The 23503-nt window shown below is 44.8% G+C and overlaps 1 protein-coding gene across 1 annotated transcript in view; it reads right to left on the minus strand.

Moving 5' to 3' along the window:
- LOC128096014 (calreticulin-like) overlaps positions 1-19415 on the minus strand; it is a 50610-nt gene extending 31195 nt beyond the window's left edge. The window contains exon 1 of the mRNA XM_052715075.1: positions 19310-19415. Within this exon, the coding sequence (XP_052571035.1) occupies positions 19310-19415 (106 nt within the window). The remainder of the gene's footprint in view (positions 1-19309) is intronic.
- Between the last annotated feature and the right edge of the window lie 4088 nt (positions 19416-23503).

A 23503-nucleotide genomic window follows, 5' to 3' on the forward strand; every position in this document is an offset into this window, starting at 1 on the left:
TTTAGGGTCTTATGTAGCCCAGACTGGCCTTGAACTTGTTAAATAGATGAGACTAGCTTTGAACTCCTGATCCTCTTCCCTCTACCTACTCAGTGAAGGGATCACAGGCATTTTGCTTTTTATAATTAAAATCATAACATAAGTTTGTTATAGAAAAAAATCAAGGGTAAAACCATCTGTCTGTCCTTTATTTACCATTTGCATTGTGGTATATTTTCTTCTATTAGCTTTCCTATGCATAGACATAATTACATAATGACAAAATATACTTTACATACAGTTTTGTACATTTTTATATAACATGAGACCAAATATTTAAATATTTAGGCTAAACATTTTTCTTTTCGTTCTTTTTCTTTTTTTTTTGTTTGTTTTGTCTTGTTTTTCGAGACAGGGTTTCTCTGTGTAGCTTTGCACCTTTCTTGGAACTCACTTGGTAGCCCAGGCTGGCCTCGAACTCACAGAGATCCACCTGGCTCTGCCTCCCGAGTGCAGGGATTAAAGGCGTGCGTCACCACTGCCCAGCTACATGTTTCTATAACATTAAAACTTTATATTATTTACTTATTTATTCATTTATCTGGGCCTCTGAGGTAGGGGCTTATGTAGCCCAGGTCCATCTCAAACTTGCTATGTTTCCAAGGATAACTGGAACCCTTAAGCTTTCTATGTTCTCTTCCTAAGTGCTAGAATTGCAGGCAGGCGCCAACACACTCAGCTTTCTCCATGAACTTGATTGAGCACTTCCTGTGTGCCAAGCACTCAGTGAGGTACAAATACTGTAGCTGAAGAGATGTGGTTCTGACACCCCTTCGTGCCTCTCAATTCCCCTTTGCAAAGCTCTCACCTCGTGTCCACTGAACCTGTACTTTGCGTTCCAAATCATCTACCTGAGTGCTACTCTTTCAGGCAGAACTTTCCAAAGCAACACTTCCTCCACTTTCATCTGCTCTTCAGCCCACTGGGGTCAGGCTTCCAGCCCCATCATGCTACTGAGCCATCTACTGGACTTCCTAACTGTAACATGGAAGGGACTAGACAGGCCATGCCTTTGTCTCCCAACTGCCTTGTGCACGCTACCCAAGTGATCTACCCCTGAGTTATACCCCTAGCCCTGCCACCTGCTTCCCTTGCCCCTTCCCGTTTTATTTATATTTTTATTAGGTTTTTTTGATTAACTTACTAATTCCAGTTGCTGTTGACACTCACTGCTTAACCTTGGGAAAAATCATTCAGCCTCTCTTCCCTTCACTTTCCTCATCTCAAAAACACCTGAAAGGGACACGATTATATGTCCAAAAAAAGTTGACTAAAGCCGGGCGGTGGTGGCGCACGCCTTTAATCCCAGCACTCGGGAGGCAGAGGCAGGCGGATCTCTGTGAGTTCGAGGCCAGCCTGGTCTACAGCTCGAGATCCAGGAAAGGCGCAAAACTACACAGAGAAACCCTGTCTCGAAAAACCAAAAAAAAAAAAAAAAAAAATTGACTAAAAACTAAAGTTATTTAAAAAAATTAAGCATAGTAGTATACTTCTGTAACCAGTCCTTTGATGGTATAGAAGGTTCCCAAGTTCAATCCATCCTCAGATACACAGTGAATTTGAGGACATCTTTTGGGGCAGGGGGATGGGAGAACGGGGGATACATTGGGAAATGCTAGAGTATAAAGGTGGGGGAAGGTTAGTGAAAGGGAATTCTATATATGGATCTGGTTGAAGACTTTCTGATGGGGTTGCTCTAGCGCCCCCCACCCTTCTGTAAGTAGCCCTCCATCCATGCTCTAGAATCAAGCCCAATAAACTCATGCATTCCCCAGTGGAATCATACTTTGGTTTGTTGTTGGGGCCTCATAAGGAGGGGACAGATGTTGTTGATGTCTCCCTAGGTAAGGAATTCTCCCAACAACCTCAAAAGGAACCTTCTAAAACGTATATTAGAAGAGACTAGGTAAAGCTGGGTATGATGCCAGATGATGTAACCCCAGCACTTGGGAGGTAGAGGCAGGTAATCAGGGTCCAAGGTCAGCCTGGACTGCAAGAAACCTTGTCTCGAAACAAGACCAGGTTTGGTGGCTCATGTCTTAATTCCAGCACTTGGGGGTCAGAGGCAGTTGGATCTCTGTGAGTTCGAGGCCAGCTTGATTTACATATCGAGTTCCAAGCCAGCAAGGGCTATATAGAGAGACTCTGCCTCAAAGATCTAGAGAGAGAGAAACACAGAGAGAGAGAGAGACTAAGATTGTGAGGAAGCAGAAGTAGTAGAGAAGCCATCAAGTTATTATAGTAGAGCACATGACAGTGAATTGGATGGGTAGAGTGAGGGCACTGGTGCTGGAGATTGATCACAGCATGTTCTGAACATATTCATATTCTGAATGGTGGTGATACTTTTTGACACGGGATCTCACATAATCCAGTCTGGCCTCAAACTTGCTTTAGAGCTGAGATTGGCCTTGAACCTCAGGTCCTTTTGCCTCTTCCTCCCAAGTGCTGCTGGAATTATGTTCAGAGGTCACCATACTATTCTAAATGTATTTTGAAGATAGAGCCAGTTAGACTTGCTGATTGATTAGAGGGAGAAGAAAATTAAGGAATTACAGATAATTCTCAGACTTAAATATATATATATACAACCCAGCGAGTGGATGGTCTGCTTAAGATGGAGAAGTGGAGTCCTGAAGGGTACCTCAGCTGTGTTTTCAACATATTAAGTATGAATGTAGCCGGGCGGTGGTGGTGCACGCCTTTAATCCCAGCACTCGGGAGGCAGAACCAGGCGGATCTCTGTGAGTTTGAGGCCAGCCTGGGCTACCAAGTGAGTTCCAGGAAAGGCGCAAAGCTACACAGAGAAACTCTGTCTCGAAAAACCAAAAAAAAAAAAAAAAAAAATGAGAGAGAGAGAGAGAGAGAGAGAGAGAGAGAGACTTCCAAAATACATTGCTATGGTATAATGCCTATTTTGAATTAACAGCACTTTAAAAACAGCAGGAATCCGGCAGTTAAGAGCATCTGCTGTTTTTGCAGAAGACCTGGGTTCAATTCCCAACATCCACATGGCAGCTCACAACTATCTGTAACTCCAGGCCCAGGGGATCCAATGTCCTCTTCTGACCTCTAAGAATACTGCATGCATGTAGTACACAGACATACATGCAGGCAAAACACCCATACACAGAAAATAAGAAACAAAAGAAAAAAACCAGGAGAGTAAGTGCAAGATCAGTCTGTCTCATTCTCTTTCTTGAAAGTAAGAATGCCATTTCCGTGTGGACAGTGTCTTCTCTAGACCAGAGGGAAGTTCTTATTATCAAGGACAGCAAACTGAAGCCGAGGGTGTTTGTACGCCCAGACCTTGTTACAGTAATCTTTATCTTCTTGATTGCCCTATGCCAATTTGCTTTCCAACTCCAAGCTCACCTCGCCACAGTTTACAATTTACTATTACTTGTCCAGTTCAGTGCATGTGATGGGTGGTATAACTTCTTCATTGGTTGTTGGAGGTTTGTTTTATTTTTGAGTTTCATGTAGCCCAGACTAGCCTCAAACTCGAATTACCTTGAACTTCCCATGCTCCTGCCTCAGACTTCTGAGTGCTGGACTCTCAGGCGTACACCATCCCACCTAGCTTTCCACTGGTTCTCCGTTTCTTTAGAAGGACTCCGGTGTTACTATACTTTTAAAAACGTACCTGCATTAACCTTTTGAAGACACTTACATACTTAATGCATGTGCTGGCTAGTTTTTGTCACCTTGACACAAACCAGAGTCGCCTGGGAAGAGGGAACCTCAGCTGAAGAATCGCCTCCATCAGACTGGCCTGTGGGCATGTCTGAGTCAGGACATTTTCTTGATTAATAACAGGTGCAGGAAGACCCAGCCCACTCTGGGCACTGCCACCCTGAGCAGGTGATCTTGGGTTGTATATGAAAGCAAGCGGAGCAAGCCATGGAGCGTGAATCAGTAAGCATCTTCACGGTCTCTGCTTCTGGTGCCTGCCTTGGTTTCCTCCATGATTGACAGTAACCTATAAGCCAAATAAACGCTTTCCTCCAGAAGCTGTTTTGGTCATAGTGGGTTGTTTTTTTTTTGTGGGGTGGGTGGGTGGTTTTGATACAGGGTTTTCTGTGTAGCCCTTGCTATCCTGTCGTCCAGGCTAGCCTCACACTCAAGATCTGCCTGCCTCCTGGAGTGCTGGGATTACAGGCATGCTCTACCACCGCCTGGCTGGTCAAGGTGTTTTATCATAGCAACAGAAAGGAGGCTATGACAAGGATAAAAAAAAAACATATTTAATAAATATATATGCTTTCCCCTGTTAATCCATTTTATGTATGTTGATTGAATTCTCAGGTTGAGGAAAAAAATCATAAAAACACCTAAAAATTAAAAGGGAGCTGGCGGTGTTGCTCGGTGGCCGTGTATTTGTTTAGCACAACCCTGGCTTGATCCTCAATTCCACAAGGCGCCAAACCAACAACAAATAAGTGAAAAACCAGAAAGGGGAGAGATTAAAAGTCCTCCTCCCCAACACTTCCCAAAGTCTTCCTGTCTCTTTCAATGTCTCAGTGTTCAACAGGTCTCGGTGAACAATTTTATTACCCCATCTTAATAGAGAGAGGGGTCCCAGAAGTTTATTTCTGCAGGAAGTCGTGGTGGCTTGGGTGAAGTGGATCCCTACTTCTCTGACCATAGTTAAGCCACTGAAGGATAAGGATTGATACAAAAGATGAAAGACAAATTTGAAAGTTAGTATATGTTCGGCCCTCATGTGGCTTTCTGAAATCTTCACTCCATATCTATAGCAGCTGCGGCTTCATTATTTCCATTTGCACCTAAGGTGCTGGATAGTTTTATGTCAGCTTGACACACCCAGGGTCATCTGAGAGGAGGGACCCTCAATTGTGAAAATGCCTCCATAAGATCAGCTGTAAGCAGACAAGCCTGTAGGGCATTTTCTTAATTAGTGATCTGTGGAGGAGGGCCCAGCCCATTGTGGGTGGGGCCACCCCTGAGCTGGTGGTCTTGGGTTCTGAAAGAAAACAGGCTGAACAAGCCATGAGGAACAAGCCACTAAGCAGCACTCCTCCAGGGCCTCTGCATCAGCTCCTGCCTCAGGTTCCTGCCCTGTTTGAGTTCCTGTCCTGACTTCCTTCAGTGATGAACAGTGATGTGAAAGCATAAGCCAAATAAACACTTTCTCCCCCAAGTTGGTTTGGTCCATGATGTTTTATCACAACACTAGTAACCCTAGCTGTCCTAGTTAGGGTTGCTGGTGTTGTGATAAAACATCGCGCCGGGTGGTGGTGGCTCACACCTTTAATCCCAGCACTTGGGAGGCAGAGGCAGGCGAATCTCTGTGAGTTCGAGACCAGTCTGGTCTCCAAAGCCAGTTCCAGGAAAGGCGCAAAGCTACACAGAGAAATCCTGTCTCAAAAAAAAAAAAAAAGAAAAGAAAAAAGAAAAGAGCTGATCCGAAAGCTGTCTGATTTCAAAGCTGTCTTTCCTCTGGAAGAGATAAAGAAAAGTGTTATGTAGAAAAAAATGCACTATAATAATAGCTACTAAAATAGATTTTTAAATGAATGGTATTTAAGAAATAAAAAATAGCTACTACTTAGCAGCCGATGTCAGGCATTGTGTTGAAAGCTGTGCTCATATCCTCTCCCTGCGTTCTCATAATAGCCCCATGGTAAATGTCCTATTTTTCCCATTAAAAATGAAGAAACTGAAACTCAGAATCTTGCTCAAGAGCTCAGTTTGTAAGAGAACAAGGCAGACTTGCATCCAGATCTGTGCAACACTGAGATCTGTACTTTTAACCCTTAGATGATATAACTCCCCTTGGAGCCACGTATGAGAAAAGCCCTTTATAACCTAAAAAGTGTGCAACAAGATAAGGCAATCATGGCACTTTATAATTTGTGTATAATTTGAATAATGTCTATCTTTCCCATGTTCTATAATTACTGTGTTGACCATTATGTGTGTCCCAGTATTTAATATGGAATAAACTGCCCCAACTCATTGCTGAATGAATGAAGAGATGCATGGTCATGTCTTTTGTCTAAACTGTAAGATTCTCAACCTTCGAAATGGAGGAATGGTTATTATTCACTCACTTGACAAATGTTAACTGAGCCCAACAAATATGTAGAAAGAATTGTACATTGTTGGCCTTTAACTCCATGGTAGAAGAGATTAAAACAGAATTCCGGTGGTGGCGCACGCCTTTAATCCCAGCACTCGGGAGGCAGAGCCAGGCGGATCTCTGTGAGTTCGAGGCCAGCCTGGGCTACCAAGTGAGTTCCAGGAAAGGCGCAAAGCTACACAGAGAAACCCTGTCTCGAAAAACCAAAAAAAAAAACAAAACAAAACAAAAAAAAACAGAATTCCAAGGTTCTCAACCTTCATTACTTTTCAGGGTGAAGAGTATTGATACAAATCACATCTGACACAATTTGAGTTGTATCAAAATAAGGAGCTTCTCTTGGGGGCTAGGAAGATGGTCAACGGTTAAGAGCACTTACTGCTCTTACAGACGACCCACGCTTGTTTCCCAACACCCACATGGTGATTCACAACCACTTATAACTCCAGTTCCAGAGGATCTGATGCCTCTTCTGACCTCTGAGGGCTTTCCCACATGTGGTGCATGTACATACATACACTGAGACACATACACATGAACTAAAAGAAATATTTCTAAAAATAATAGCTTCTCCTTAGGAAAATTGTGTCATATAATTAATAAAGTCCCGCATTAATACATCATGTTTTTCTTCTTAATCTTTAATATCTTAATATCAGAAAAGGCTCAGGCTAGAATGACTAACTGGTCATTTACTCTTACTTTTACATATTACAGATAGTGAAATGGAGGCCCCGAGCGAGAAGTAACCTGTTCGTGGACACTTAGTTATCAGTTGGAGATCTGATACTAGAGCCAGGTCTTCTGCAAACATTTATTGAATATTCACTTTGAACCGGGCACCTGGTACACAGACAGGAGTCTGACAAGGGCCCCTTCAGAGACCTATGAACCTCGGGGGGTTCAGGAAGTCTGGTGGAAGAGACATTGCTGTAAGCAACTGAGCAGTAAACACACAAGCAAAGCACCTGAGTGGTTAGTATTAACAGAAGGTAGCACAGGCTAATGGAATTCTGCAAACCATAGGCTGCTCAGCATCAGAGAGAGCAGAACTGAAGAACTGAAACGGCGGAAAGGTGAGGCGTGAGTGTTCCAAACAGAAAGGCTTGCGCGTGAGAAGCCCGGAGAGGGAGAGGATGCAGGGGAGAGCAGTGTGTTAGCCAAGGTGGGAGGCCGCCAGCTCTTCTACCTGCTAAATCCTCCCTTTAAATCGGCCAAATATTTATCTCCAGAGATCACTCTAACAAAAAGTAATGTGTTCGGGAGCTGGCACATCTAAGTGATAAATGCACACAATCTTCCCCAAGCCTGAATTTATCCCATATCTCTACCTTCGAAAGATTGGGCTTGGGGACTCATCACTGCCACCAGCTTCAGAAATATTTTTAACTTCTTTGAGACTCAGTTTTTCATCTATAGAACGGTATTATCTAACTCACAGAGTTTCTGGAAGAATGAAAAGAAATGGCATGCAACACTGGGATAGGCTCAGAAAACTACTGGAGGTTGTATCTGTATGCAAATATATACACATATGTAAGAAAGATATATAACATTAGCAATGACATAACACTAGAGGTATATATAACATTAGTGACAAAGAAATATAAATACGCTGGGCGGTGGTGGCGCACGCCTTTAATCCCAGCACTCGGGAGGCAGAGCCAGGCGGATCTCTGTGAGTTCGAGGCCAGCCTGGGCTACAAAGCGAGTTCCAGGAAAGGCGCAAAGCTACACAGAGAAACCCTATCTCGAAAAACCAAAAAAAAAATATATATATATATATACACATATATATGTATATATATATATATTTGATTTGAAGGTAAAAGTTGCTCTTTTCCCAGTGGGGACAAAAAGATCCATTAGAAGCTTGCATAATTAGATAAATGTACTTATTTATTCAATATTGTTAAATTGTATCTTTAGAGAATTTTCTAGATAACCTCTTTTTCCCTCCCTCCCTCCTTCCTTCCCTCCCCGCCTCTCTCTGTGTGCATGAGTGTGTGTGTATGAGTGTGAGCATGCCCCATGTACACGTGGAGGTCAGAGGACAACTTGCAGGAGCCGGTTCTCTCCTTCCACCGTGTGGGTCCTGGGGACCGAATTCAGGTGGTCAGCCTTGGTGGCAAGCTCTTCACCTGCAGAGCCATCTGGCCCCTACTTTTACTCTAGAGCATCTTTAGACTCTCAGAAGAACTTCAAGGATATTCCCGAGAGTTGCTGTGTGCCCTACACCGCTTTCCCTACTGTTCACATTCCTGTGTTTGCTGTCCCATAGCTGTGTTGAACCACGATGAGCTAAGAGCTATGCTTATTTGGACTTCCTTTTTTTTTTTAATTCTTTTCTTTTCTTTTTTTTTTTTTAAAGATTTATTTATTTATTATGTATACACTGTTCTGTCTGCATGTATCCCTGCACACCAGAAGAGGGCGCCAGATCTCATTACAGATGGTTGTGAGCCACCATGTGGGCACTGGGAATTGAACTCAGGACCTCTGGAAGAGCAGCCAGTGCTCTTAACCTCTAAGCCATCTCTCCAGCCCTTCCTTTGTTTTTAAGTAATAATCTTTTTCTGCTCTAGGATGCCACTCAGGATGTCACACTACGTTTAATAACTGTGCCTCAGTCGGCTCCTCTGCTTAGTGACCATGTCTCAGATTTCGACTGTTTGATGACTTTCACTTTGAGGAACACACAGACACTTGGTAGAATGTCCTTCAGGTAGCGTTTCTCTGATACTGTTCTTGGGGTTAAATGGGGCTTATAGGTTTAGGGAAGGAAGGCCAGAGGTCAAGTGTCATTGTCCTCTAGTCACTGTTAACATGATGGGGTGACACTGATCAAGTTCACTCAGTTAGCTCTACACTGGTAAGGACTCCTGGTGTTGATGTTCTATCTGGGGTTGGAACTCGAGGCTAAATTATTTATTTTGTTGCTCCAAGGTCTTTAGCCTCAGATGCTCTTTCCATTGGCTTCTGACTCTCTGGAAAGCTCCTACCATGTCCTTACTTTCTTGGAAGTATAAAATGCTAAGATAAATTTTGTATATTCCCTTCCTTGACCCTAGAGTTAACCATCCCTGTAAAGAGTGCTAGTTAGCAGCCTTTAAGTGGCAAATGATATTATAAAGCCACAGTGTGAATGCATTTTAAAAGTATTTTATTTTGATGTGTGTGAGAGAGAAAGACAGAGGGACACACACACACACACACACACACACAAGCACGCACGCACGCACGCACGCACCCACACGTGTGCGCGCACGCACACACACACACAGAAAGAGAGAGAGAGAGAGAGAGAGAGAGAGAGAGAGAGAGAGAGAGAGAGAGAGAGAGAGAGAGCAGGATTGTGCATGTGGAGGCTCTCAGAGGTAGATGTCGGGAGTCTTGACAACTGCTTCTCCACTTTCTTTTTCTTCAGTCTCACTGCTCAGCCCTGGCTGGCTTGAAACTTGCTATGTAGGCTCAACTGAGCCTCAACTCACAGCATCCGAAGTGCTAGGATTAAAGGCATACCGGTAACACCACACTGGCCTCCTCCTCGTTTGTTTGTTTGTTTTTTTACAGGATCGCCCACGGAATCTGGCACTCACTGGATCAGCTAGACCGACTGGCCAGTGAGTGTCCTCTCAGTGCTAGCATGACAGGTGCCCACCACCAGGCCCATCTTTTCTTTGAAACGTGGGTCCTGGAGATCATAACGCAGGTACTGGTGTTGCCATAGCAAACACTTTATCCACTGAGCATCTCCTCAGCCCTAAAGTGTTTTAATTATAGCATAACATTTGTTTTTTTTTTTTTAAGATTTATTTATTTATTATGTACACAGAAGAGGGCACCAGATCTCATTGCAGATGGTTGTGAGCCACCATGTGGGTGCTGGGAATTGAACTCAGGACCTCTGGAAGAGCAGCAGTCAGTGCTCTTAACCTCTGAGCCATCTCTCCAGCCCAACATTTGTTTTTTTGAAGTGGATAAACCAGAAATGTATAGCTTAATGAGTGTGTGTGTGTGTGTGTGTGTGTGTGTGTGTGTGTGTGTGTGTGTTATGCTGGGGATTAATTCCAAGTCATCACACATTCCAGGCAAGTGCTCTGATATTGAACTATGCCCTCAACCTCATTTAATGATTTCTTTTTCCATGCTGGAGACTGAATACATATAACCACTCATTGGAACTTAAAGAGAGAAACTTTAGGCAAATTGCTCAGATGATTGGGATTACAATTGGTAAATGACATCATAATTCCAAATAATTTTCACTTCATCCTATTCTTATGTCCTTTACTCTGTTTCGTTTTGTTTTTAAATGAAATAATCAGGCCAGAAAGATCATACTGAACAAGAAGAGAGGTGGGCGCAGCTTCATCTCTTTTTTTTGGTGTGTGTTTATGTATGTATGATGTATGTAGCTGTCTGTGTGTAAATGTGCATGCATGTGCGTGCACACTACTTTTGAAACAGGGTCTCTCACTGAACACAGAACTCATGAATTCAGCTAGGCAGACTGGCCAATGAGCTCCAGAGATGCCTGACTCCAAACCATCTCTGCCCCTCATTCTGGGGTTTACAGACACATGCTGCTGTACCCAGACTGACATTGTTTCTGGGGACCCAAGCTCTGGTCCTTGTGCACGCTTGCACAACAAGCGCTTTACTAACTGAGCAGACTGTCCAGACCCTCTACCTCTGTCCTAGGTCTTGTGTTTTGTTTGTTTTGTCAACTTGACACAAGCTAGGTTATCTGGGAAGATGAACCTCAACTGAGAAGATGCCTCTGCAAGATTGGCCTGAAGGCAAGCCAGGCGGTGGTGGTGCACGCCTTTAATCCCAGCACTTGGGAGGCAGAGGCAGGCGGATCTCTGTGAGTTCGAGGCCAGCCTGGGCTACAGAGTGAGTTCCAGGAAAGACATCAAAGCTACACTGAGAAACCCTGTCTTGAAAACCCCCCCCAAAAAAAAAGATTGGCCTGAAGGCAAGCCAATGGGGCATTTTCTTAATTAGGATTGATGTAAGAGGGCCCAGCCTATTGTGGGTGGTGCCACCCCTGGCCTGGTGGCCCTGGGGTGTTTGAGAAAGCAAACTGAGCAAGCCATAAACAGAATCCTGCTGTGGGATGGTCTGTATGTCAAATGTGTTGCTGATTGGTCAATAAATAAATCACTGATTGGCCATGGCCAGGCAGGAAATATAGGCGGGGCTAACAGAGAGGAGCACGAAGAGAACAGGAAGCTGGGAGAGATAGAGAGACACTGCCAGCCGCCATCAGGACAAGGAAGATGTAAAGTACCGGTAAGCCACAAGCCACGTGGCAAGGTATAGATTAATAGAAATGGATTAATTTAAGCTGTAAGAACAGTTAGCAAGAAGCCTGCCACGGCCATACAGTTTGTAACCAATATAAGTCTCTGTGTTTACTTGATCGGGTTTGAGCGGCTTGGGACTGGCGGGTGAGAGATTTGTCCTGACTGTGGGCCAGGCAGGAAAACTCTAGCAACAGAATCCCTCCACAGCCTCTGACCCAGTTCCTGCCTTGAGTTCCTGTCCTGACTTCTTCCAATAATGGACTGTGATGTTTAAGTGTAAGATGGGATAAACCCTTCCTCCCCAAGTTTCTAATGATTGTGGCGTTTTAGTACAGCAATAGATATCTAAGACAACTTTCTTTTTTAAGCAAATTTCCTCCTTTCATTCCTGTACTGACTCACTTGTTTATAAGGCAATATGTACTGTGCAATAAAAATAATCAAATCCCTTCCTTCATGGAATTTATATGCTGATTGAAGAGTAAGATGTCCAAGTTTAACAAAATAATGTAGAGATATAATATGCAATCTACAATAGCAGGGAAATTATAATTTTAGGAACAAAATTAAAGAGTGCTAAGGTACGACTTGGGACAGAGTGGCCAGCCTCTGTGCTGAGATGACATTTGATCAAGTGACTGACGAGCATGAGGCACAGTCTAGGTGGGCTGCTCCAGTAGAAATCACAGAGAAGAAATGTGAATGGGAGCAGCTCTTCAATGCACCAGAGCACATCTCCATCCAGTTTTCACCGAAGTCACCAGGAAGTCAGGATGGCCACCTCTGTCTGTGCAAGCTCAGACAAGTAAGTGGGCCAGGGGCATGGCTCAGTTTCAGAGACCTTGCTTAGCATGTGCAAGACTCTGGGTTTGATTTCACACACACACACACACACACACACACACACACACACACACACACACACACACACACACGGCTTAAAAATAAAAGAAAAAAATCAGTGAGATTAATAAATTATACAAGGTCACCACTGGCAAATGGCAGAATCAGAACATGAAGTCCCATACGTCCGAGGCCCCACTCTTCCTCCTCATCCCTTCGTCCTCCAGAGAGATCCTCGCCATCCGTTTTCACTTGAGCTCTGGAAAAGCCAGCTGGACCAAGTCCCTTTGGTTTGGGCAACTATCCAGGGCAATTCTTCCCCAAGCTCAGCATGTCCAAGTGTCCCTGATTCACAGATGGTCTCAATTGCTTATCAGTCGGAGGCCTGAGCAGCAGGGTGTTCCTCAGCCCTGCTGGGCTGTCCCCAGTGTGTCTATGCCAGCTGGGTACAAAGGCCCTTTGTGTCAGAATGTCTCTCCTGCCAAGTTTTCATAGACAAGTCTGAGAGCGAACAGAATTAACATTCACACACACACACATACCTTGTGACTCCTGCATCATTCAGACACTCATTGGAATTCTAGTTTCCTTCCTCCAGATTCTGTAACTTCACAATGGTGGCTGCTGTGGCCATTGGTTTTCCCTTCATATCTGTTTGTGTGGTTGATATGATGATTCTCCCATTTGTTCTGTTAGCCTTCCTGTCTATGGTAATGTGCCAGTTCCTGGGAAAGTCCTGGATTTCCACATGCTCATGTTGTCTCAGAGGTCATTGGTATTATTGTCTGCTGGCCACCAGACACTTGGCAGCTTTCAACAGTGACCCCCAAATGCTTTATGAAGGAACAAGACCTATGACTGACAAGAAACTCTGCCACTGACACATTGTGGAACTTTGGGAAAATGACCTTACCTCTCTGGGGCTCAATTTCCCCATCTGTACAAAGGAGGGTGCCTTCTAAGGCATCACACCCTCTCAGGACTATGATGCTCTGTGGCCGGGATATTCTAAGGGAACAGCAGAAAGCAAGGACCTGGATCTATATCTGCCTCAATTCCCTTCAAAGATTTTGACATGGCATGCCCCTCCTATCTCCGTTCACATGAGGAGAGAAAGGAGAGCATTTGGATTAGATGCTGTCTCTGGCCCTTTTGGTTTGACATTAAAAGCATCTAAGATTTACCTTCAGTGAGGTTGCCAAGCTAGAAAGCCTTCAACTTACTTGACTCATGGGGGTGGAGGTAGTGGAAGAGAGCCAAATTAGTGTTAAAAAAATTATTGAAATCATATGGTCCTGGATTCAAATTCCACATTTGCCATTTTAATAGCCAAGTGACCTCAGTCGGCCTATTCTGCTTCTTTCAGTTTTGGGAAAATGAACAACTACTTTGTAGAGATGAACTGAGATTTGGACTATGTACAGCATTATGCCTAGGGAACACCTTGTTAGTTACTATTACTTAAGCTATCAAGTACAGCTTAGCTGGGCAGGGAATGTGGGGTGGGGAAATGTACAAAATTCAGATCCAAGAAGAAATGGAATGACAGAACAGATATTTTGTTTAATTTTTTTTCTTTCCTTTGGTGAATTTGTTTTTCTTTTAGGGTCTTATGTAGCCCAGACTGGCCTTGAACTTGTTAAATAGATGAGACTAGCTTTGAACTCCTGATCCTCTTCCCTCTACCTACTCAGTGAAGGGATCACAGGCATTTTGCTTTTTATAATTAAAATCATAACGTAAGTTTGTTATAGAAAAAAATCAAGGATAAAACCATCTGTCTGTCCTTTATTTACCATTTGCATTGTGGTGTATTTTCTTCTATTAGCTTTCCTATGCATAGACATAATTACATAATGACAAAATATACTTTACATACAGCTTTGTACATTTTTATATAACATGAGACCAAATATTTAAATATTTAGGCTAAACATTTTTCTTTTCGTTCTTTTTCTTTTTTTTTTTTTTTTTGTTTGTTTTGTCTTGTTTTTCGAGACAGGGTTTCTCTGTGTAGCTTTGCACCTTTCTTGGAACTCACTTGGTAGCCCAGGCTGGCCTCAAACTCACAGAGATCCACCTGGCTCTGCCTCCCGAGTGCAGGGATTAAAGGCGTGCGTCACCACTGCCCAGCTACATGTTTCTATAACATTAAAACTTTATATTATTTACTTATTTATTCATTTATCTGGGCCTCTGAGGTAGGGGCTTATGTAGCCCAGGTCCATCTCAAACTTGCTATGTTTCCAAGGATAACTGGAACCCTTAAGCTTTCTATGTTCTCTTCCTAAGTGCTAGAATTGCAGGCAGGCGCCAACACACTCAGCTTTCTCCATGAACTTGTTTGAGCACTTCCTGTGTGCCAAGCACTCAGTGAGGTACAAATACTGTAGCTGAAGAGATGTGGTTCTGACACCCCTTCGTGCCTCTCAATTCCCCTTTGCAAAGCTCTCACCTCGTGTCCACTGAACCTGTACTTTGCGTTCCAAATCATCTACCTGAGTGCTACTCTTTCAGGCAGAATTTTCCAAAGCAACACTTCCTCCACTTTCATCTGCTCTTCAGCCCACTGGGGTCAGGCTTCCAGCCCCATCATGCTACTGAGCCATCTACTGGACTTCCTAACTGTAACATGGAAGGGACTAGACAGGCCATGCCTTTGTCTCCCAACTGCCTTGTGCACGCTACCCAAGTGATCTACCCCTGAGTTATACCCCAGCCCTGCCACCTGCTTCCCTTGCCCCTTCCCATTTTATTTATATTTTTATTAGTTTTTTTTTTTTATTAACTTACTAATTCCAGTTGCTGTTGGCACTCACTGCTTAACCTTGGGAAAAATCATTCAGCCTCTCTTCCCTTCACCTTCCTCATCTCAAAAATACCTGAAAGGGACACGATTATATGTCCAAAAAAAGTTGACTAAAAACTAAAGTTATTAAAAAAAAATTAAGCATAGTAGCATACTTCTGTAACCAGTCCTTTGATGGTATAGAAGGTTCCCAAGTTCAAGCCATCCTCAGCTACACAGTGAATTTGAGGACATCTTTTGGGGCAGGGGGATGGGAGAACGGGGGATACATTGGGAAATGCTAGAGTATAAAGGGTGGGGGAAGGTTAATGAAAGGGAATTCTATATATGGATCTGGTTGAAGACTTTCTGATGGGGTTGCTCTAGCGCCCCCCACCCTCCTGTAAGTAGCCCTCCATCCATGCTCTAGAATCAAGCCCAATAAACTCATGCATTCCCCAGTGGAATCATACTTTGATTTGTTGTTGGGGCCTCATAAGGAGGGGACAGATGTTGTTGATGTCTCCCTAGGTAAGGAATTCTCCCAACAACCTCAAAAGGAACCTTCTAAACGTATATTAGAGAGACTGGGTAAAGCTGGGTATGGTGCCAGATGACGTAACCCCAGCACTTTTGAGGTAGAGGCAGGTAATCAGGGTCCAAGGTCAGCCTGGACTGCAAGAAACCTTGTCTCGAAACAAGACCAGGTTTGGTGGCTCATGTCTTAATTCCAGCACTTGGGGGTCAGAGGCAGTTGGATCTCTGTGAGTTCGAGGCCAGCTTGATTTACATATCGAGTTGCAAGCCAGCAAGGGCTACCTAGAGAGACTCTGCCTCAAAGATCTAGAGAGAGAGACAGAGAGACAGAGACACACAGAAAGAGACACACAGAGAGAGAGAGACTGAGATTGTGAGGAAGCAGAAGTAGTAGAGAAGCCATCAAGTTATTATAGTAGAGCACATGACAGTGAATTGGATGGGTAGAGTGAGGGCACTGGTGCTGGAGATTGATCATAGCATGTTCTGAACATATTCATATTCTGAATGGTGGTGATACTTTTTGACACGGGATCTCACATAATCCAGTCTGGCCTCAAACTTGCTTTAGAGCTGAGATTGGCCTTGAACCTCAGGTCCTCCTGCCTCTTCCTCCCAAGTGCTGCTAGAATTATGTTCAAGGTCACTATACTGTTCTAAATGTATTTTGAAGATAGAGCCAGTTAGACTTGCTGATTGATTAGAGGGAGGAGAAGAAAATTAAGGAATTACAGATAATTCTCAGACTTAAAATATATATATATATATATATATATATATATATATATATACACACACACACACACACACACACACACACACACACACACACAACCCAGTGAGTGGATGGTCTGCTTAAGATGGAGAAGTGGAGTCCTGAAGGGTACCTCAGCTGTGTTTTCAACATATTAAGTATGAATGTAGCCGGGCGGTGGTGGCACACGCCTTTAATCCTAGCACTCGGGAGGCAGAGCCAGGCAGATCTCTGTGAGTTTGAGGCCAGCCTGGGCTACCAAGTGAGTTCCAGGAAAGGCGCAAAGCTACACAGAGAAACTGTCTCGAAAAACCAAAAAAAAAAGTATGAATGAACTTCTGAGTGTCTGGTTTGTATATCAGTCTCCTATGAATCGGGATAGAACAAGTCGGTGCCTAAATCCTCTCAGTTCTGACTGTGTAACAGTATTAGTCCCTATAAGCTAGGGACAGGCTTCAGAAGTGGGAGACCCCACTAGCCAGCCTCCTTCAACAGCAGAACCAGCCCCTCAGCATGCCCCTCTGGCCTTTCTCTTTTGGGTGTAATTGCATTTTGTGTGGATCCACTTAATTGTTGAGAGGACCTCAACGATTAGGTTTTGGTCCTCTGATGCGAAGATTTCATTCTTCTTAGGGTATTATTTTTTCGGTATGCGTCAAAACTCCAGTCCTTTCCTTCTATAGCCCTATCCTTGGGGACCTCCCTAGGCAGCCACAGACTTTGAAGCACAGGAGAGAAACCAGAGAGGCACACAGTTGTAGAGTGTGAGTGGGTTGACACAGGAGAAGCAAGGATGCCAAGGGACCCAGAACCTGTCCAGGCAGGGCTTCCCGGAGCAGGCCCCCTCACAGCTACCCTCCCTGCACAGGCAGAAGAGCTTGCCTCCCTAGTCACTCACAATTCTGGCCTCATCTAATCATCTTGGGGCTGGAGGTTGGAAGCCAGTCTTTTCCTGACTCCAAGGAACGTTTCAGAAACATTTTTCAATAAAACCCATGGGCATTTTGCTCCTCCCACATCAAACAAGTGGAGCCCAGACCCTGGGGATGTGCCTGCAGGCCTGTGCATGTTCTCTTTGCCTCTGGCAGAGGGATGAGGGTTTGAGTCCCAGCCAGACCAAGCAGGGAGGTGGCCCAGGAGCCAGTGGTCGGAAGCTGTGGCTACATTGGGCTCACTGAAAGGTCAGTCAAGAAAGGGTGCCATCAACCTGTCCTTGGTGAACAGGTTCCCCTGAAGCAAGTCAGGGGGTTGAGGGACTTCTTGCCAACTGCTAAACACTTGTCCTGTCTTCCCCCCCTGTATTCTGATCATCATCGCCCTGGTACCACCTCCACTTTCCACCAAAATTCCAATAGCCTCTTAGACGGCATTCCATCTCTAGACTCAAATTTGGGCAGTTTCACAATCTGTTTCTCTTTTTCTTTTTTCTTTTCTTTTTCTTTTTTTTTTCTTTTTTTTTTTTTGGAATTTTGAGACAGCATCTTACTTGTAGCCCAGGCTGGTCTAAAACTCTATATAGCTCAGGTTGGCCTCCAACCCATGAATATCCTCTGACTTTAGTCTCCTGAGTGCTAGGTTGGAATTTTAGGTCTGTGAACCACCATGCTTGCCTTTTAATTTCATTTTATTTTTTTTCTCTAGACCTTGGCCTTTATCTAGGTCTTGCTATTCTATCTGGCTTGACACTTGCTCTGTAGCCCAGTGCTGAGATTCGCAATGTGAGCCGCTACTCCTAGCTCAAAATCCATCTTCACATGTGTGCTCCAGTGTTCTTCCAAGACACAGGTCAGACCCTGTTTCTCCTTGCTTACCACTTTCACTAGCTCCCTGATGGTTCCAGAAAAGACCAGGCTTTGAAGCTGTCCTGAGCCGGCCCTTCTCTCCTACTCCCCTTCTCTAGCCTCACCACATACTTACCAGCTCCTCCAAGATGCCACTCTAGGCTCTGTCGATCTCAGTCCTGGCAGTTAAAAACATTGTTTGAATTTTGCCTTCTCCTTGAAGCCTCCTGCCCTGGTCCCCTGGCTAGGTCTGTTCAGCCTGTCTTCTGAACTATCTCTTCATATTGCTACCCTCAATCTGCTGTTATCACAGACCAGGGAACTTGAGTCTCAGAAAGTAGAAAGGGCTTGTCTACATTTTCAAGGTAGAATGTGGACTCAAATCCCCAAAGTCCTTATTCTTGGGCGAGTGCTTTATTCTCTACACTCTCCCCCAATCACACACTCACACACACACAAAGGCTGAAACAGTGTCACTGAACCTCTGTGTAAGTAACACACACACACACACACACACACACACACACACACACACACACACTAACACTGGGGGTGTAACTCAGTCAGTAGAGTGCTTGCTAGTATACATCAAGCTGTGGCTTAGATTTTCAGCATTGGGGACAAACTGGGCGTGGGGACAAACGCCTGAAATTTCTTAGCAGTACAGCTACATAGGGAGTTCGAAGTCAGCCTGACTGTATCAAAGTAACAAAGGAAGCCTATGTCATGAGTAAGTAGCCCTGCCATAATTTCCTGATGTTCTTAAGACATTCCAGGGAAACAAGATCCTCTGAGCTCTTGGCTTTTATGGAGTGTGGAAAGTCTTGCTATCCTCACCCGCGGTGGCACTTTTTCTCTGGGTTCACTTGCTTCTGTTTCTAAGAAACAACATTGAGCACACCTACTAAGTGCAGAACCTTGCACATCTTACCTCCTTTAACTCTCAGAATAATTTTGCAAGATCTATATTGGCCTCTTTTACTAGGGAAGGAATACAAACACCGACCCGGGGGCACAGCTAGGTCTGAACTGGATTTGAACTGTGGCTCTTCTCTCTCTAAAGGGGTCCCCAAGGGGAAAGTGAGCCTGACCTCCTCTGGAACTGGGGACTGAGAAGGAACAGGGGCGCTCTGGGCTAGGACAGCTTACCCCCATCTTCGAATTCCTCCCGGAAGAAGACTCGGCGGCGCTTCCCCTGCGCCCTCAAGGTGCAGGTGGTCAGCAGCAGCAGAGGCAGCATCCACAGGCTAGTCATCTTCACAGTCCTGCAGCGAGGTCTCGGAGAGCTGTGTAACCCAGCCGGGTGCGTTGTGTGTCTCTTACTTGGACCCTGAGGCTCAGGCTGACTTCACCTGCTGCAGCACCTGGCTGCCTCCCATTCGTGGCCTGGGTCTGGGCAATGAAGGCTGTAACCAATAGTTGGGAACCACGAGCTGAGATTGTTGGAGGATCTCTGACTACATGTCAAGGGAGCTACAGGGTTCCCCAGAGTGTGGGGGAGTGGCAGGGCCAGCTGAGGCTAGCCTCTAGAGAGTCCTGTGAGCCTGCTCAACTTTGGAGTAGTTGGATTCAGAGTGTTCTCAATATGATTCCTTACCTTACCTCTCCTTCCCTTCGTCCACTCATTCATCCATCCACTCACCCACCCACTGCGCGCCAACGAAGAAACTATGGAAACAGTGTGATGCCTGTTTATTTTAACAAGAACATGCAAGGCCCAAGGTTCCCCGCAGGAAGCACTAATCCAGGACAGGATCTCAAAGGCAGTGTCCTGAAGGAGGTGAGGGTGGCTGAGCCAGGAAAAGAGAAAAGGGGTAGACCAGGAACAGGGGCAAAGGGAGGGAAAGACTTGTAAATTAATCTTGCTTCTACACAATCATTGCCATGCAGCTGCTGCTATTTCCCCCATTGTGAGGAAAAATGAGGCCGAAGGGAGGGAAAGGTGACATCATTTGTTGACCATTGTACCATGTGCTGAGCACCCCACCCGGCCCTTAACAAGCATGGTGCCAGTCAAGCTTCGCACAGGTGCGTGACAATAGTGGTGCTATGCTCACTCCGCAGATGGGCAAACAGAGGCTCTTGGAGACCAGCAACTTGCCAACGTCATAGGGAGGTAGGAATAAGAACTAGAACCCAGACCTTCTGTCCCGTACCTTTGATGAACTTCATGTATCTATTTACTGTATTCACTGAAGCGCTATTGTGTGTGAGGCAGAGCCGGGACCCAAAGCCACAGCAGAACATGAGAATCAACCTGTGCCCATGGAACTCTCTTTCTACTGTAGTGGACAGATGCACATAAGGGAACAGCAGATAATGGTCATCAGCATGGAAAGGAACAAGGCAATGAGTTAGAGGGCTGGAGAGAGGTGGGAAGGGTTCACAGACCAGAGAGGGAAGAGGCCAGGGAAGTCCTGGGGATGCTTCGGTTGAGATCTGGATGAGAAGAACTCACGTACTGAACTGGGGCAGGTGTTCCAGACAACAGCAACATCAAGTCCAAAGGCTTTTAGGACAGGAACAAGTTGGTCTCGCTTCACCATCAGAAATGTGACCAATGTGGCTTGAGCCACACAGTGAGCCTAGAGAGGAGGCTGACAAGGAGTTAAGTAAAGACCCCACAGGAGCTGGTAAGCCAAGGAGTTATCACTGGTGCACAAGCCTGGGAGAGAGTGATGTCATTAGGTGCTGCTTGAGACAGACTCTCCGCCCAGATTGTTGTTTTTAATTTTATGTTATGTGTGTGGGTATTTTGCCTGAATGTATGTCTGTGTGCCTGGTACCCCCAGAGGCCAGAGAGGGTGTTTGATCCCCTGGAACTGGAATCACAGGCAGACAGATGACTGTTAGCTGCCACTTGGGTGATAGGAAACTAAGACCTCTGGAAGAGCAGCAATTGGTTGTAACTGCTGAACTATCTCTCCAGGCCCCCACCCCCACCCCCAGATGTTAGGGATGACTTTGAACTCCTCATCCTTTTGCCTCTACCTCCCAATCTCTGGGATTATATGTACCACTATGTCCAGTTTAAGAGTTATATTTAAAAATATCTCTGGGATCATGGCATGGTGTATATGCCTCTAACTCCAGAAGCAGAGACAGGTGGATCTCTGTGAGTTCCAGGCCAGCCAGGGCTACAGAGAGAGACACCATCCAGAAGAAATTCTCGGGCTGGAGAGATGGCTCGGAGGTAAAGGCACTTGCTGCATAAGCCTGATGACTTGCATTCAGATTCTCGGAACCCGTGGGGAAGCTGGGCTGTGCACTGACCCCCACGCTTGGGCATTCCCTCACGAACAAAATGTCCACACCTGCATGGACATAAAAGCAAATAAAAACGTCACAGGTCAGGCATGAAGGAACACACCTGCAATTCCAGCACTCAGGAGACTGGAGAAAGAGAATAGGGAGTTGGAGTCTACCCTAGAAAGAGAACATTGATTACTGTATGCTAAATTGGGAATGTCAAATAAAAAGATTAAAATCTGTCAGATGTGGTGGCACAGGCCTGTGATTCCAGCACTCAGGAGGCAGAAGCAGAACAGTTGCTGTGTATTCAAGACCAGCCCAGGCTACATAGCAAAACTGGATCCTATATCAAAAATAAAACAATGGCCGGGTGGTGGTGGTGCTCACCTTTAATCCCAGCACTCGGGAGGCAGAGGCAGGTGGATCTTTGTGAGTTCGAGGCCAGCCTGGTCTACAGAGCGAGATCCAGGAAAGGCGCAAAACTACACAGAGAAACCCTGTCTCAAAAAAAACCAATAAATAAATAAATAAATAAATAAAATAAAACAATGATAACAGAGAATAGAGATGTGGCTCAGCAGATAGAGTGCCTTCTAGCATGCATTGCCCTGCTTTGACGCCCACTACCGAATGAACTGGATGTAGTGGTTTAGGCCTGTAACCCAGACCTTGGGAAGTGGAGGCTGGAGGATAGGAAATTCAAGGTCATCCTTTGAGATCCTGTCTCAAAATGAAAAAACAAAATAAAACTAAAATTTACAAACTGGAACTCAGAAAGAGTCCTGGCTGCAAATAGTCATTTGAGGGATATAAGTGATACTGTAGGCCAAAGAGCTAGGTGGGATCATTCTAAGAGAAAGAAGACTGGTCAAGATCTCTCAAGTTCCCAGCTCTGCAGAAGTCCAGACCTGAGGACTTCAGAGCCTAAGTATTTAATCGCCCTTTTAAATTTTGTCATAGTTTGATAGTGCTGGAACATACAGTCCCCAGGAAGATGAAGGATTCTGAGAATAAGGCAGAAGGAGATAAACAGGACCACACTGGTCCAGGCTTGGAATGCCAGCTGGATGATTCTGGATTTAGTTCCTCAAGACCAGAGGGGTTTCCCAGTCTGCATTATTGGCATTTATTTCCTTTGTTGTGAGGTCTGTCCTCTGCACTCAGGGATACTTAGCTGCTTTTCTTAACAGATGACAATTACCACTCTCCCCAACAGTTGTAGAAACTAAAAATGTCCACATTGCCAGACTCCTTGATGTGTACACACACATACACACACACACACACATACACACACACACACACACACACACACACGAGCACACACAAAACTGGACTCCCACAGGGAACTGCTGTTCTAGACACCAATGGGGTTCAGAAGTTGAAAAAAGTTATGACATGATGAGTATAATTGATGCTCTCTGAACACTAATAACATTCTTCTTCCATGATGACCACTGTAATGTTTGTATTAGTCTTTGTAAGAAGTTATCAGGTTTCAATTCTGGTAAGCTAGAATCACCGTATGACTGGTGACTTTCCAGTGGGCTGTTCCTTCTCAGCAAGATGGTGAAGTTGACCATGAACTCCTCAAGGACAATGACTGCTGTGCCTTCTTTGTTTTTATATTTTCAGTTCCTGGCACAATGAGTGTAAACTAAATGGGTGGGTTTTTAAATCCATATATTGTATAATATGCACAATTATATTTCTTTTTAAGATATACTGAGATCAGAACTATGTTAGGTATCTGATACAGAATAAATGACAAGTATCTTTGTTAGCAAAGTTGTCTGTTTTAGTCCTTTGATGGAAGAATCCTGTAGATGGATAAAATGTGTAGACTTCATCTTCAGGTGTCCCTCCCTCCCTCCCTCCCTTCCTTTTATCCTTCCTTCCTTCCATCTTTCCTTCCTTCCTCCCCTTTCTCCTTTTGAGCCCAGGTTCACCTCATACTCTGCATGTAAATAAGGCTGGCCTTGACCTCCTGCTCCTCTGTCTCCATCTTTTGAGTCTGGGCTGTTCCACCTGGCTTCCCTTGTATTTTCCGTATGGGAAAAATCCATGTTATATTTGCAGCATATGTAGAGG

Source organism: Peromyscus californicus, unplaced genomic scaffold, assembly GCF_007827085.1.
Source record: "Peromyscus californicus insignis strain IS unplaced genomic scaffold, ASM782708v3 Scaffold_5__1_contigs__length_169319896, whole genome shotgun sequence".
Lineage (NCBI taxonomy): Eukaryota > Metazoa > Chordata > Mammalia > Rodentia > Cricetidae > Peromyscus > Peromyscus californicus.